Source organism: Larus michahellis, chromosome 9 (assembly GCF_964199755.1).
Source record: "Larus michahellis chromosome 9, bLarMic1.1, whole genome shotgun sequence".
Taxonomy (NCBI): Eukaryota; Metazoa; Chordata; class Aves; order Charadriiformes; family Laridae; genus Larus; species Larus michahellis.
This window is the reverse complement of record NC_133904.1, coordinates 23,004,482-23,020,849: the sequence shown is the minus strand read 5'-3', so window position 1 is coordinate 23,020,849 and position 16,368 is coordinate 23,004,482. Positions and strand designations below refer to the sequence as shown.

Sequence of the window (16,368 nt, the reverse complement as noted above, 5' to 3'; positions counted from 1 at the left end):
TGTTTGGTTTGAGGGAATCTCCGGATTTGTCAGGTTAACAGGTACATTACAGTTTATTCTTTGCTAAAATGCTTATTCCAGCAAAGAGCACGGATTGCCAAGTAAACAAGAGGAGTGAATCAGCTCTTGTCAGGCACACACCAATCCCCTCCAACAGGAGACACCTGGAAGCATGTCTTCCTTTTACTTCCTCAGGCCCAGCCAGCACGACAGAAAAGTATGTTCGCTGTCTCTGAACACAAGATATATTAGAAAGACAAATGCTGACGCAGTAATGGAATTTTGCAATACGAGATATCTATTACCGGCAACTACTGAAGGAAGAGACAGCCATCCCCAAGGGCTTCGTTATATTTCAGACATCCTCATGGAAGTATTGCTGCCCAGGGTGACCGGTACATCTCAGACTTACGGAGAAGCTGAGAAGTCAGCAGGTTCCAGTTTGGAAGGCGTTACTGCAGACAACAAAGCCCAAGTATGAACTCCAGAGTTCTTGCTTTACAGCCATGCCTCGATCAAGGAACGCAGCAGGGGTTTGCTGCAAGGACCACAGCACCCCACCAGAAAGAGCAGCAGGGAGCGGTTGGGCCAAAGTGAGGAGTTTTCTAAAAATGCTGTTTTTTCCTTTACAAAGTGACCCCAGAGGATCAGAGACAGCTTGGTGCTCACCACGAGCACCTGGGGCAGAGTTAAGTGAAGAGCTGGATATGGCGGGCTCAGACCTGGGAACAAAACTCCATTTCAGGCCTCCAAGAAGTTCTTTATTAGCTACAAAGCTAATGAAGTTAGTGCTCCCCACGCTGCAGCTATGCTCTTTTGTGACTTTTGCTCCAGGCTTGGTGGAGCTTCAGACACAGGAGCAAATAAATCTTTTCCATGGAGGAAAAAAGGTGCCTGTTGCACCTCCAGCAAACCAACCCTGTAACTCTTCTCGCTGAATCCTGCCAGACCGAAGGGAAGGCAAGTTTTCCTTCAGAAACTCTCTGCATGAGGTGCAGCAGTCTGAGCTGTATGCTGGGGAAACGGTTTGGGTCTTCACCATCACGCTTCTCTTTCTTCAAGAAGACGGAACTGGCACGCTGTACGGATAACTGCTCCTCACAAAACCAGCAGTGTTTATGGTTCTAGTTTTAAAAGGCTCGGAAAGAGAAGCAGCTCTTGTTGGGGCACAGCTGGCTTTCTGTCTAGTTTGCGGTGGCTCTTTGAGGTTTCTCAAACATTCCCTTTAAAACCAGAAATGCTCTCTGAAAAATCCTAGTTCAGAAAGAGCCTCCTGGCCAGCAACAAGGCTCACCTCAGCGTCACTCTGATCCAACTTCGCAATCTTGCGGCCGACTCAAAGTAATTCAACATGCAAATGGGAACAGAGGCAACTCACAAACTTCTGCTCCCAGAAACAAACGCTGAAGCTAAAAACCTTCCTTAATGCCTATCACTGCAAATGACCCACTTCAAAATACCAGCGAGAGTGAAATTTCTGGGAATTCTGCTTCCCGTTTGTCAGGCAGATAAGAGGAGTATTTGCATTACCTTGTTGAAGTGTTTCAGGTACATGTAGCACACACCCAGGTTGTGGCTGATCTCCTGTAAAAAAACACAACAAAACCCCCAAAACCAAATCAGCATGAGGTCTGAGACACGTGCTACACAATCTGCCAGTGCTAACAGTCATCGCTGAGCTGGACGGGGAGACCCCTGTGCCTGCCCACACCCTTCTGGCTTTGTACATCAAGTAAACCTATACATTCAAGTTGCATCTGGAACCTGCAGAGTTTAAGTGTGATTGTACACAAAAGACTAGAGGCCACCGAGATAGAAATGCAGCAATGGCAATGGTCTCTTTGGAGAAGAAGGAGCAAAGACTGGTTTCTTCCCTGAGATGTGATTCAGTTCCCAGGGAGATCTCTGAAGCTAGGTAAGTTGGCTTCTGGGTGGCTCTCAATCTAGCTGTACGGTCATTAGGGTATGCAAAATGCTGCACCCAGCTGAACAAAATGTGACGATGTTCCTAATTTTCCTAGAAGTTGAGCACCAGAAGGGCTGATATCCCTCTGGCATCTTAAACAATTTTGCACCAGAGTAGAAAGATCCCTTAGGGATACTAACCACTCTGGTGACGCTGTGGGGAAGAATCATGCCTCTAATTCATCGCCAGTACTTTAACAGACAAGCTACTTGCCACCTTCCCCACCCTGGCACATTTTGGGGAGCTGAAAAGCAAGGTCCACTAGTTCCTCATTTCTATTCTGGTGAGCATTTCACTGCTTCATCAGTTCAGACAGCCTTGACCTTTAAGAAGAAACTCTCTTATTTCCTCATCAACCCTCTTAGAATGATATTCTCCTCCACACAGTCTCTCCAGTTGTGGAGAACAGTAATGATGAATCAGTAACTCCTGGTTACTGCAGCTCGCAGAATGAGACAGCGCAAGGGAAGAGCACAGGCTGGCTCCACTTCCAGTGCTGAGCCTGGTGTGCGAAACAGGTAATCAAAATACCCGCTGAACCCTGCCTGCTGTGGCTGTAAATAAGGTTTTTAGGCATGCTGAGCACATACTGCAGGTAGCCTGGTTAGCTAAGGGAGTGCAGACTTGAGAGAAGACCCACGGTATAAAAGGTTTCTGAGCTGTCTGGCACAGGATAAGTTGAATAATACCAAACGTATCCTTGTATCAAGTCTGAATTTGAGATGTACTGAGCAGCAGAAGTACGGCTAAAGCCAACGAGTACCTGATGTCTTAGGGAATGAGATCACACGCAGCGAGTCTATCTTAGAAACAACACTTCTGCAGGCAAAACACTCACCTGCAGAAGGCTGCCCACAGCTAACGGCAAGCCACGTCCTCTCTCCTCTCACCCACTGTCACACGTTTCCCTTTGCAATGCTCTTCCTTCACTTTTTGACTTCTTATATAGAAGACATAATTTAATTATTGCTCCTGTAGCCACCAGACTAAGTTTTGCCAAAATAGGTAATGCTTGGTAGGTAACAAGCCACCCTCTCAGCTAGTTTGAGGGTAATCTTTTTCAATGGTGTTTTGCATTATAAAAAGATGCCAAATTACTCAAGCAAGTTTTAATGATAACTGAGGGTTTCCAAACAGGGAGCTACTTCCCATATTTTCCTTAACGTAATTTAGCTCTTTGTACTATACACAGCTATGTTAATACTAACACTTTGCAAAGCTCAAATACGTTGTTCGATTCTGTGTGTCCCAAGACCAGGTGTGGGATTTTGCAGGCAGAAATGATGCCTTGCTCCTGTGATCCCAGCCAGAGGCTGCAGAGGCCCGTCCATGCTAAAAGTCAACGTCTCTCAGCCCTGCAGCTCCTCCTCTGCTCAGAGTGCGGGCAGTAGCAGCTCACCTCCGCCTGGAACAAGTTCGCAGCCGGTTTCATAAAACTGCAGAAACGTCTGCACACTACAATAATCTGCAAGTCGCTGAAACACTTACCCAGTCCTTTTCATCGAGTTTGGCTGCTTCGTTGTACACTTCAATGGCTGCCTTGTGTTTCCCCAAAAGAAACCTGTGAAAGCATTTCAATTTTTATTTTTTCTTGCTCTGAAACCCTGCTGTGCAACCACTATCACCTTTGCCAGTGAGAAATGATGCTATTTGCTAGTTCTGCAGAGACCTGTGTGAGGAGCCCTGAGAAGTTTACAATCTCAGCGATACTACAGCCTGAGCACTGCTCCCTTTCAGGGCCGAGGTCATCAATACTGCGAGATGCTGAGGCGCTCCCTGACGTTACTGGAGATGCAAGGAATGAATTCGCAGGCTCTGCAGTCTGCCTTTGTCTCAAAGGAATAAGAGAGGTGATCTAACTGGGCACCCAGAAAGGGGTCCGTAGGGCAAGTTTACACAGCTCAAGTCAGCGCCCTGAGCTCTGGAGCTAGAGATCAGCGTGTTACGTCTCTGTTTACAGCACAAAGAAAAGGAAAATAAAATGGCAGCCAGGCAGATAATAGAGATTCTGCTTTTAAGGGTAGCCTACGCTTCTGGAAGCCAATTCAAGTGTTGATAAGGAGGAAGCATGTTTGGACTTCAGCAGCCTGGGACTTCGCTTGATGCCTGGGAGAAAAACAAAACATGGAAGGTCCTGGGTGGCACATCAAAGAGAAACAATAAAACACCACTCACAGCGATCGTGCCACCTGCTTGAGGTTGTCAGCGCTCCGAGGGTTCAGAATGGAACATGTCTGAAAAAGTTCAAGAGATTCTTGAATTTTCCCCTCCAAGCGAAATATCAAAGCTGTAAGACAACATATAGCAGGCAAATTAGTCCATTATCTGCAGGAAAAATGCGCCTCTCTGACAGCAGGGAAAGAAGGGAGAGCACAGATAGATTAAAACAACACTTATTTCGTCTTCCCCCTCCTGCAGCAACCTCAGGCAGAAGCTGTGTCTGAGGGCAGAACGACAACGCATGCAAAGGACTCGTGCTTGCTTGGAAAAATTCCTGTTCTTCAGAGCAAAGGCAGATTTAAACCCTGGCAAATTGCTCATTAAGACACAGTCTGGATTTCCACCCCCCCGCCCCAGCCTCTACAGGCTGTTGTATGTTCTTGGCCAACAAATTTCTGCTGTTCCCCATCACAACACTTTGAATTGCAATGCCAGGTTTTAGGCACATTTTTTAGGGGACAGAGGGCAGGACAAGAGGAAGATGATGCTTAAAGCAAAGAGGAAGACAACAGTCACCTCGGCAGACAGCTCTAACAGAAAACAGGCATCTGTGATACAATCAAACACACAACCCAAGCACACACCAACACACTGAAGGCCAAGAGCCCACAGTCCAAGGAGGAACCGGTGACAAACTCATCGATAGGGACAAAACAGAAAATCTAATCTGCCCATCCATGTGAAAATCCCAAACTTCTAAACCAGACCTGGCAAGCAGAAAAAAAGCCAACCTTTTTTTTTTATATATATATATATATATATATAAACTTTATATGTTTCTATCATCTTTTCCCCTTCTTATCATTCACTGAATCTCAAATCAGAAGTAACTTGCTTTAGCAAAATTAAGACTTTTGGAGGCCTCTTGTGACATACCTTGAACGTAGACTGCGTATTCGCACAGCCCATGAGACTCCTGGAGCTGCTCTTTGATGACAGCCTGAAACAAGAAAGTGCAGCGAGTACATACCAAACGCGGACTCCCTCACCGAAAAGCCCATTAGCTGGTTCACTATTACCCCATTCCTAAACTGCAGCATGGCAACTTTCAGAAGAACATAAACCCTTCAAATATTTTAATAAAGGCAGTCCCTATGGAAGAAAATCGATTTCTGACTGACCAAATACTTTCTTCAGCCTTGATTTGGGGGATTTTTTGTATGTGCTACATACACTTGTGCTGTAGCTGTGCTTATTGCAGAATGCCCTAAAATAACTTGAATTCAACCATCATGCAACACGTTGATGGACACAGTTCTACCTTTTGTGATCATAAAGGTGGTATCACACAGTACATGACAACTACAACACTCATTTAATCAGAGTTTGTGCTTGCAAAAGTCAGTATTAATACAGAATTTGTGGCTAGTTACTGCAATATACTATATTAAAATGCTGTAAGAGTGGCAAACTGTCATTATTTTAACAGAGATAATGACAGATATTCAGTTTCCGTTACAGAAACCACAGCCCCACGTATAATAAAGGCACCGGACTGCAGCTGGGACAGCTACAAGAGCGCACAGAAGAGTGCAAGCTCCTCACTGTGTGTGAAGAGCACTGTGCCAGGAATACTGTAGCCCTTTTAGTATTTCTCCGTTCATTCCTATTACCAAAGATAATTAGATATTACCTGGGGAAAATGCCACAAGGAATCTCTGAAAGCATCCTCTGCTGATAAGGGTATCTACTCTAGGCTCTTTGTGAAGAAATAAATTGAATTGGAGCAACTGCAGCTGAGTCAATGAAAGCCAAATGAACAAATGACGAGTACATGGGAAAAGGAAGGGGAAAAAAAACTGATGAAAATGTAAATTCTTGCTGGCTGCATTCATGCGGCTTACTGTTTGGGGTGCGAGCGCAGCTTGCCTATATTCCAGTCACACATGACCCGAAATTATAGAACTGGTTGAAAAGACTGACCTTTGGGAGGATGAGCACTGTGGCTATGAACCAAGAGCATCATTTCTGCTCTGAGACTCCTCTTTTGCTTGGAAGTGGAAGAGACAAGTGGGGAAAAGAAATATTTGTGGGCTAACAATAAGCTGGTGCTCTTCTGGCACTTCTGTCAAGTGTGTGATCAGTACCAGCAACCCCTGCCTCCGAGACGAATATAAATGAAGGACCTGAAAACAAGGAGGAAACCTGAACCTCCAATATAGCACATAGAAGGAAAGCTGGGTGAAGGCAAGAAGGGTTATTATTGAGAATCCTCACTCGTAAAAAGAAAACAAAGGACATGAAAGAAAAGGAAGAACAAGTCTAGGCTGCGCTTCCCAGCCAATCTGTATCTGGTAATATATCTATATTATACTCTGTACAAAGTACATTATTATATGACACTCAGCTTAGACATAACCAAGCATCTCCTAAATACGGATACTCTACATTGCTCCATCTACATAAAACCGGCTTCTCAGAGCAAGAGAGGGCAATAGAGAGCTATCTTTTACAGAGGTCTGATTAATTCTATAAGCCCTAAAAAATCCCATGGCAAAAGACCTTGAGCTGAGAAATATGATCCGTAATCCCAGCTTTCCCTCCCAAGTTTATTTAACTCACCAACAGAATTTAGACATGCTGGCAGGAGACCAACCAGCACGAGCGATTTTAATTAATTGAAAGCATCTGGTAATTTTAATAATTCCTTCCCCACACATAACAGAAGTGGAAGATTTCTGTTGTGAAAAAGCGGTTAGGGGGCAGGGCTGGAATTGATGCTGCAAGCAGAAAACACAGTTTATTCGCTTTGCATGCGAAGAGCGAGAGCCGAGTGATGCTCAGTGCTTAGCAAGGCCTGTCCCCTGGCTCCCCCCACCCCTCTCTGCCTGCGCCATCACAGGGGACGCTGCAGCCGTAGGCTGCGGGGGATCTTTGCCTTGCACCTTGCTGGGTAGGGGGAGAGGCAAATCAAGCAGCCAGCATTATTAATCTCTCACTGGAACGAGCAGCAGGATTTATCAAAAGCTTGGCAACACCAAAACAGAGAGAGGAGTGGCACTGTCAGGGTTAAAATCAATTTATATGCTTTCACTTTGGGGAGCTAATGTTGGCAAACAAACAGTTTTTTCTTGGCCTTTTACATCATTGAAAAATATGGGAGCTTTCAAAATCATGTTAGAGAGGAGGCATTTCAAAGCACCGAGTGGGAAAGAGGGTTTAGCAAGATTCAGACCACAATTAACAGCATCACAGGTCACTCGTTTCTTAGCTGAGTCTTAAAAGAAAACTGGACTTTAATGATGCCCAAACTATACTAAAATCAAGGAGTTTACAGCAATTTAAGCCACTGGGGATACTGTCAATACCTTTTTCAGTTTTGAAGGTATTATCCCCAAACGGCATGTTTGGGAATGTCTGTGCTTATCGTGTATAAGGACAAGGACCTGGGGCATCCAGGTTAGACCCACAACCCCACATAACACCAGCAGAGAGAGACCGAGACGACCAGAGAGCAGCTCAGCCCACGTAAGATCTGAATCGCCTTTTGGAAGTGCCTAGCACTCCTCAGTGAGGAGTTCCTGAGGTTCCTATCTTCTCTGGGACAAATCCAGGCCTCTGAGCACAACTCCATCTCATCTGGGCAATCATCTGCTGTGGTTTGGTGCCAAACTCTTCCAACTTTACTGCAAAAACCCTACTTTGTGAGCAAAAGGCTTTGCTGCCTTTGACAGCTATAGCAAAGCTGGCCTGCCAAGCAAAAGAGCGTTAGCCGTCTTCTCTCAATTTTTTTCTATTTTGCTTACTTCCATGACTGATGAAAACGTGGAGAAGTCAATGTTGCCATTATATCATCCACTTGGTTGTTTTCTTTGTTTTCCTGAGCTGTACATCTTTTCTGCGCTCTGTGATTCTATATCACATCACAGCAACAGTAAAAGTACACAATCAGAGACCAAAAAAATGCAGTCAGGTCAGCAGAAAAGGGAAACAATTTTCCATTTAGATTTCTAGTCCAACTTTTGTTTATATCTATTTAAACCAAGGTCTGAGAGGAAATCGCTCTGCTGATGATACAACCCTCCGGCTCCATTAATTAAGAGCTAAATGAATTTCCTCCAGCCTGCCACTTTCCTAAGCACCCCCAGGAGTTCTCCAACAGCGAGAGACGAGTCCTGACCAACCCTGCTGTTGCAGAACAAAAAATGTCTTTTCAGATCTTCTCTGCACATGACAGAAACAGAAAGGCAACTCTTATTACCCTCCTCCTGCCCACTGGCACATGATCTTCGATAGCTTGTGTTCATTTTATCAGGAAAACACACCATTTAATAGATTGGCTATTTCCTTAGTCCACTTACCGCTATAATCCCAAATCGAACAACCACTTCCAAGCCAGCCACCGAATGCAGGAGAAACGAAAGGGTGCAACATATCACGTGTAAAATGAAAGAACTGTGTCCAAGGGTAACCAAGATCTTTTTTGTTAGACTTGGTAGTAACGTTTTACTCAACTGAAGTGTTTTTCATAGCGTCTCTACAGTACCATCGAGAGACCTGCACTATGGAACTGCATTATTATCATTTTGGAAGAGGCTATTCATCACTTGGAACAAGAGAGGTTTGCAATTCTTTCCATTTTTCCACTCCCAAAGACATACTGAGCTCACAGAGTGCTCCAGAGCACTGCACGCATGAATCCTGAAGGTAGGCAACGATTTGAGAACATTAAAGTTATTTTACTTGTATTTTCTCCTGGTCCTCTTATTCCAAAAGAAGCCAGGAAAGAGGCTGGTTTGAAAACTGGTATGAAAACTATTGTTTCATAATGTTAGTAAAATACCTCCTAATGTAAATTGTCAGAAGTAGCTCTTACCTTACACTCGTCGTAGTCTCTGCGAACATACAGCAGATAAATCAACCAGTTTTTCCTCTCTAGGATGGGTAACTCCGGTGCTACGTGTAAAATAGGAATAGAATACAGGAAATCAGAGTGATCAGCAGGGAAACGGGGCACAGCACAGAGAAGTTCTCAACCACCTGATCTGCAAGCACAACTAATTCCAGAACTGCAACTGCACTGGGCAGTGCAATTAATCATTTGACTTGAAGCCTGGAATGTGGACATACAACCAGTGTCCAGTTTCATTTTACTTCTCAAAATGATGGATAAAACGTGTTGTTCAAGACAGACGCTAAATAAGACCTCTTAGCAGAAAACCACGAGCTCAAAAGACTTGAGGCATCGGCTCCTTCTGGTGCAGTTACTGGAGCAAACAGCTCCAAGCACTAGCTACGCACACATTTTAATTCATTTTTTAATTAATGCTGGTCTGATGAAATTGGTTCTTCCAAATATGCAAGAAGCAGCTTGGGGGAAACGAGTTGGATTCACATTTTGGAACTAGGGCAGAAGAATAATAATAAATTTCAGGGAGTGAATGAGAAGGAAACGGGCGATACACACAAAAAGAGACTTTGGAGATGTTGCTGGTCTGAAGGTGTCAATAATTTAAAGAGGTCAAACTTAGTTCTTTGAAACTGCGAAGGGACTGTGAAACATCACAGGTCTGAGATACTGTGAAGCTACTGGCAGAAAAACGTATTTGATGCAGTGGAGGAGAAAGACTCGTGCTCTGTCATTTCAATCCCAAGCAGCTTGCAGCAGTAATTATGGCAAATCACGAATGGATGTTGCTTAGTGATATTCACGTTGGGTTTAAAAGTTTAACACACTGCTGTGCATTTCATTAAGGCTTGAAATGTATTGCTTGTTACTCGTTTCTACAGTTCAGATGCCAGTAGCTGAGAGGTAACCATAGCAACTGGCAAAAAAGCTATCTGTTTGCAAGTCAATATTATGACAGAAGTGCAGAAGCAAAGCAAGGCGAAGGCCATCGCAGGAGCTGGGGCAGCAGCGAGGACAACACAGCACCAGGCCACCTTCTCCCAGCCCAGCATGGACCCCCTACCACCGATGGAGACACGGGCTCAGCTTCCAGCACCCCAGAGCAGAAGGTGCTATTTGAAGTGCTCCGCAGTCCCCGCTGCCAGCACAGGTCACGATCGGATGTAAGAAAGAAGAAACTTTGCAGCTGGAAGGACTGAATCATGTCGGGAGACGTTATCGGTGCAAAGTGTTATTATCTTTTAGAAATGCTGAGCTTTAATCATGCAAGGACTGCACCTGCGGCTAGCGGCAAACCTTCTCTCAAGCATACCAGGCTCTCCCCCACAATTCACACCAAGTCTAGTATCACTGAGAGCACTTAAAAATAACTAGAATTCCTTCTGCTGATGAAAAAAAATATTGTCAAGCCGTTCTGGTCTTGGTTAGTTTTCCTTTTTTTAAGTTCTAGAATAACCAAACAGGCTTTATACTAAGACGGAGCGGAGATCTAAGCATACACACCAGCAATTTAAGTCAAATACCTTATACAAAAGGTTCAACTACCCTAAAAACAATTAGAAAAGTCACAGTCCAAGCAAAAAAGTAATTCAAACAAGCCAAGTTTACAGAAATGCACAGATCAAGGATCCAAATGCTCTCAAATTCTGGTTTACTGTGGGATATCTGGGTCTTCGTAACTAAGGCTTTTTAATACACATGTTCTCAAATCTGATTGATTTCTGATGACTTCATGTTTTCCATTTGTCCGTCTTACAGTGAAACCATGAACAGAAGCCTTAAAAGGCTGCCTAAATAGATACAAATTTGTTGAAAAAACACTATTTCATAAAGAGTCTGGAGGGCTGCTGTTCTGAAGCCCGTTGAGAGGTTACCCAATTCATTAACAGATTTGTAACGACTTCCCTGTGTAATTTATTACAGGTGCCAGGGTTTGACAGAACTTTCTTTTCTGAGAAACACAGCACATGGGGATGCTAGAAGTGAACCGCAGAAAGCAGCCAGACTTGGGTGCTCTTCCCGCAAGTGTCCCCTGGTGCCACTATCCAACACAAAATACTGAACCAGACGTGTGTCTTGGGCACTTCATGCTTTCTTTTGTAAGCATGGATTTAAGCGTAGACATTGCAAACACTATTTAACCATAAGGATTTTTATTGCAGCCAAAACTAAAGTACACTTTGACATTTTGCGCCTACTAATACAGTTTAAAATTACAAAAACCTGCATCATTACATACAATGAAAACTATCTTACATAGGGATTAATCAGAAGACCCTCCAGACGTACTCCATCTGGTCTCCAGCCATCTGCAGCGCACGCCTTACTGGGAGGTTAAAAAGAAATAGAGAGTACCTTTAAAAGTTAAAATATACAGAAAAGCTACCTGGCTGGGGTACGTTGCCAGCTGAGATGGGAAAGACTAAAATATGTTAGATCCTACACGAATGGTTTGGGCTAAGCTTAGAAAACAGTACATCAGTGAGCGGATGGAAGATCAGTTGTTTCATTCCTGAAGGAAAGAGCTTTTTCACAGTTTTAAGACCAGAGGGACACTACACTCCACTCCCACGCGACGGAAATGCCTGCTGAGAACAGGGTTGGGAAGGAAGAAATGCTGAACGTCAGAGCGAGCGCCCAGCAGAGTATGGAGCTGTAAAAGAAAAGGGTAAAACAGACACCGACTGCCTTCTGGGTCTGAGCCTGCAGAAACCCAGAGGAGTTACCTGAGAGAGCTGGGCTGGAGAGAAAACAAAGAAATCAAAACACACCACAAGACACAGAAGCAAACAGTGTTCACATCTGCAGAGATAAAATAGTTCTGCTTCCCCTGGCGATACGCTGAGCTAAGGAAAACTACGTGGAATTGGGAAAACACATGGAGTTTTTACGCTTCTAAAACTCATTTGGAAATAGCAACAAGCCTGGTTGAGGAGCCATTACCCTCCTTTTCTCTTTTATTTTTCCCTAAGACAAGCAAATTGGAAAAAGGCAAACAATTCTGACGTCTTTCGAAAAAGATGTCTAGATTAATTCATTTAAGTGCATCTTATACCTGAATGCAAAGCAAACACAAAGATTCACAGAAGTTGATAGACTCCTGAATCTATTCCAGAAAGAAAATATGAACAGTTTGACCCCTTCTTGGACGAAATCCAGCATAAACACCCTGAACCAAAGCTGGTGTGGATCCCACAGAGGACTGAGAAGAGAGGAAGGGTATAGAAATTGTGAGAAAATTAATAAATTTGACACAGGAACACATCTGATCAACAGAAAAAAAGGGCTGGGGTAGTAAAGGATTATTACCAGAATCTATTCAGAAAGAAGTAATGCAAATTATTTATACATCTCTCCAGAGCTACAACCATCTCATTCTGCATTTCTGTCTTCCCAGGAAAGCAGTGAGATACCTACTCCGGGTGCTTTTATCTCCCTTGGGTTTGCTCCCCCAGCCTGCTGCTAAGGGCTACGTCCCAGTGGAAAGGGTCACTGCATTTTTCTGGAGAAGAGGGAAATACAAACCCCTCCCTCTGGCTATTTGGGACTCTAGAGAAAGGGAATAAAACATTCTGTGCTTTCTGAAAGGACACGATTCAATCATTGCTGGTCCTGATATCCATTTATTTTTTCCAAGTTTAACACTTATCCACAGAATGCCTTAAAAAAAAAAAAAACCCACACAGATGATGTATCTCAGCTCTTGAAGAGCGACGTCTGGCTGGACCTGGCCATGGGGGCTGCTACAAGGGGCAGGAGAACAGAAAGAAGGACCGGCAGCACGCCTCGATCTTCTCAAGTACAAGGATGATCGGGAAGAGTGGAGGCTCCATATGGCATCTAACGGTTTGCAATCTTACACTAATTAGAGCCGGGAACACACAGTGCCGCAACCGGTCGCTCAGGTTTCTGCATGGGGGAAGACCACCGAATTTGGCCTTGCCAGGAGGAGCTGAGCACGTTCATCAAGTCCTTCTGGCTGCCCACATTGCAATTTTCCACCTTCTTCAATATACGGACCTTCAGAAGGTCCTCATAGGTAGCTAATATGGCTCATGTCAAAATGCGCAATTCTCTGTCACCTTTCACAGAGCACTCGCAAATAACCCAGGCACTGCAGGGATGCAGGGACTACAGCTGAAAAAATAGTCGTTTATACCATTCTAGCAGTGGAAAAAAAGCCCATTATTTTCCATAAATCAATCTGCTCAAGGGCCAGTCCAAGAAAATGCAATTATCCAAAAACTTGGTATCTAGAGTGAAAAGGGTTTATAACTTGCATAATTATCTTTTGGCCTCTCTTTTCTGGGATTACAGAAGTCTAGTCTCATTAAGCAACTGCGACAGGGCACAAGGCACCAAATATATGATTAAATACCTCAGTTGAGAGACATGCCAGTGTCTTTGAAGTGTTTTGATTGAATTCAAAAGGGAATCCATCTGATCCCCCAGCTTTCTCGGTGGCCAGTGATTGATTGCACAACCCACTTCCAGCAATGTGATTTTTCTTTCTGACAATGCTCCTTTAAGGAAGCCACTGGAGCAGAAACCCCAACCGAATCGGAGTAAGATCATCAGGTTTGTATCTGCGCTGCGCTATCATCACTCTTCGCTTTATTCATCCTCTTACAGATTTTCTCAAAGGACTGGGGAAAAAAAAACCCATAATCAGAGTTATTCCCTTTTCTGTAAATCTCCCTAGGAAATTATTTTCTGCTTGCATCTTCATATTGGGTAATTATAGCTTAGATATGAGCTATCAAATAGTGGGTTTTAGATTTAATAAAAAGGTTTTGAAATTGCTGTACTGTAAATAGAGAGGAGGGGGGGAAAAAAAAGCCCCAGAAGGCTCCTATCAGATTTCATGAGGGAAACAATTGCTAAAGCACCATCCATCCTCTTCAAGAAACTGGCAGGCGCAGAGAGACCACTTTCGTTGTGGGCACAGCCGCAGTAAAGTGCATTTCAACATAACTGCACAACTGTAGCCATCGGGCAGTTTTTCACCTTGTCTTCTCCCGCGTGCAGACTGTCAGCTGCCTGGAGCACCCTAGCACCCTTCCTCTGCAAAGCACACAGCACCTGTGGCTCCCTGACGTGGAGAAGGAGCTCAAGGACACATTTTAGTCTCATCAGACCGAAAAAAACCAGATCAGAGCCCAGCTCTTCTATCACCCCAGTTTACTGGAAAGAGTCTGAGCCCCAGCTCACTCCCCGTCACTCCAGTTTTGCCACCCGACCTGCGGTGAACTGAGCAAGAGCAGCAAGAGAAGCCTGGAGGAGAAGCAGAGAAGCAAAAGACTCAAGAAGAACAGGCCAAAATCCATAACAAGCTAAACCACATGTAACAAACAGCGCAAGGAGAGGGCAGAAAAATCTTCAGAAAAGTAACTAAATGAAAGTATTTTTTTTTTTTTTTTATTCTGCAGTAGCCTCACAAATCATAGTCTGGATCCATTGGGGCAGGTACCAGTATATGGGTAAGATTATCCAAAAGGCCAAATTTGGATCCTGACTCAACTATCCCTTTCCAAATCCCAATTAAAAATTGCATGTTGTAAAACAGCATTCAAGCACACAGGTATTTCCAAAGTTAATAAACACCGAGGCAATGCCTCAAGTCTTTTTGCTATTAAGAGAGCTGCACCAAAGAAGAATTTGGTAAGGTGCATCTTGCTCTGAAGAAATCCGAGTGGGAAGCTTTGCTGCGGCAAAGCCACAAGGGAGCCAGGTTATCATCCCCCATCATCAGGCAAGGCTCGCTGTAATGCACAGAAGCAGGATTGATCTTTGCGATTTGAGATTCATTTCCCATTTTAAAGTAATTCCGGTCATCGGCTTAACTCACAACAGCATAAAGAGAATTAACCTGCTACTGGAGGAGATTGTCCAAATCTGAGAAGCAACACATGGAAGCATTTCAAGAGCAACATTCACCCCAACCCTCAATTCCCAACTCAGCCTCCTGGGGACATTTGCTGACATTATTGCCAAGGTGACAATTATTCCCATTTATCCTCCCCACCTTGGGGAAGGTTTAATGTCGGGCATAGCTGTGGTTACAGCACAAAATGAAGCTTGGTGCTGCTCTCACAACCATGTTAAACAAACATGGATAGGGAGGGAAAGGCAAGGATGAAGCCAGCTGTGCATATCTCCTCTTTGCCTTGAGCTTCACAAGCAGCCAACATGAGGAATTACGCTACCGTTTGTAAAACAGGTGCGAGAGAGGTAATGTGTATCTTCTGAACAAAAATAATATTAAAATAATAAGGCACAGACTCAAATAGCTACTATAAAACAACATACCACTGCCAGGAAACTGCATTTTCCAAAAATAAGGTATGAATAACAGATAGAAAGCATTTTTAAGCTCTACTATAAGGTTTTTAGATTTAAAAATAACAGACTGCCTTGGTATCAGAAGAGCATCCTACAAACTCCTAGCTAGGCTGGCGCACAGGAAAATTTAACAAGAAATCATCTTCCTTACTCAGACACTCAGAGGCTTTTATTGAGACTGTAGCAATATAAATATATTTTAGCTTCGAAAGAAAACTAATACAGGAACATTGCTCTTCCTACACCCAGATCCACCTTTGGAGTTTGAAAACTGCATAAATAGAAATATAATGTATTCAAAACTCAGTAATGAAGAAAAATCACCGCCCAGAAGAGGTTGTTCATGCTCCAGAAGAGGTTGTTTATGCTCTATTTCACTCATCGCGTGTAAGTATACACATGCGTATATATGTGAAAATACAGGTGTTTGTGTACATGAAAACCCGTAAAATGGATATAAACAGCAGAAAAAAAAGGAGAGTGCCCTTTACTATAGCCATTCCCTCTGTTTAATCCCCTTTCCTCTGTTTTTTCCTTTTGCAAATTGCTGCTGAAACACCTTTAAATCAAACAATAAACCCATATGGTTCCTTGTTATTTACAGTCAGCTGGGGTTAATAAAACTCATCATATACAATTCTGGTGCTGGCAAGAAAGCCATAATTCATAGCTGTGATCTTACTATGGTGTATTAATAGTTTCACAATGCGTAGAGAAAACTGGGAGGAGGCTGAAAAACAGCAGCAGGTTTAAACAAAAAAAGCAACATTTCTGACTCTACACCTCCCCCTGCAGGAAAATTAGCCCAGGCTATATGGAAGACCTGAAAATTGTATCTCAAAGCTGATTTATACACTAGGGTGAAGAAAAAAAAAAAAAAAGGACATTTTCCATTGTTAGTTTATACTGCATAAATCTTAAAAGAGTTGCTAGCTCAGACTTCAGTGGTTTTTCTGTTTTGCAACATTTAAAGTTACAAGTTGCTCCAAAT

At 43.6% G+C, this 16,368-nt stretch overlaps 1 protein-coding gene across 7 annotated transcripts in view; it reads right to left on the bottom strand.

Annotated features, from left to right (window-relative positions):
• BBS4 (Bardet-Biedl syndrome 4) overlaps positions 1–16,368 on the bottom strand; it is a 44,511-nt gene that overhangs the window by 15,765 nt on the left and 12,378 nt on the right. For 3 of the 7 annotated variants that reach the window (XM_074600074.1, XM_074600076.1, XM_074600080.1), the window contains exons 3-7: positions 9,003–9,082; positions 5,063–5,126; positions 4,142–4,253; positions 3,455–3,527; positions 1,531–1,584 (exon numbers count right to left, since the gene is read on the bottom strand). In XM_074600074.1, the coding sequence (XP_074456175.1) occupies positions 1,531–1,584; positions 3,455–3,527; positions 4,142–4,253; positions 5,063–5,126; positions 9,003–9,082 (383 nt within the window). Of the gene's footprint in view, positions 1–1,530; positions 1,585–3,454; positions 3,528–4,141; positions 4,254–5,062; positions 5,127–7,932; positions 8,040–9,002; positions 9,083–16,368 lie in introns of those variants that run through there. The other 4 variants (XM_074600081.1, XM_074600078.1, XM_074600077.1 and 1 more) reach the window with 4 other exon arrangements.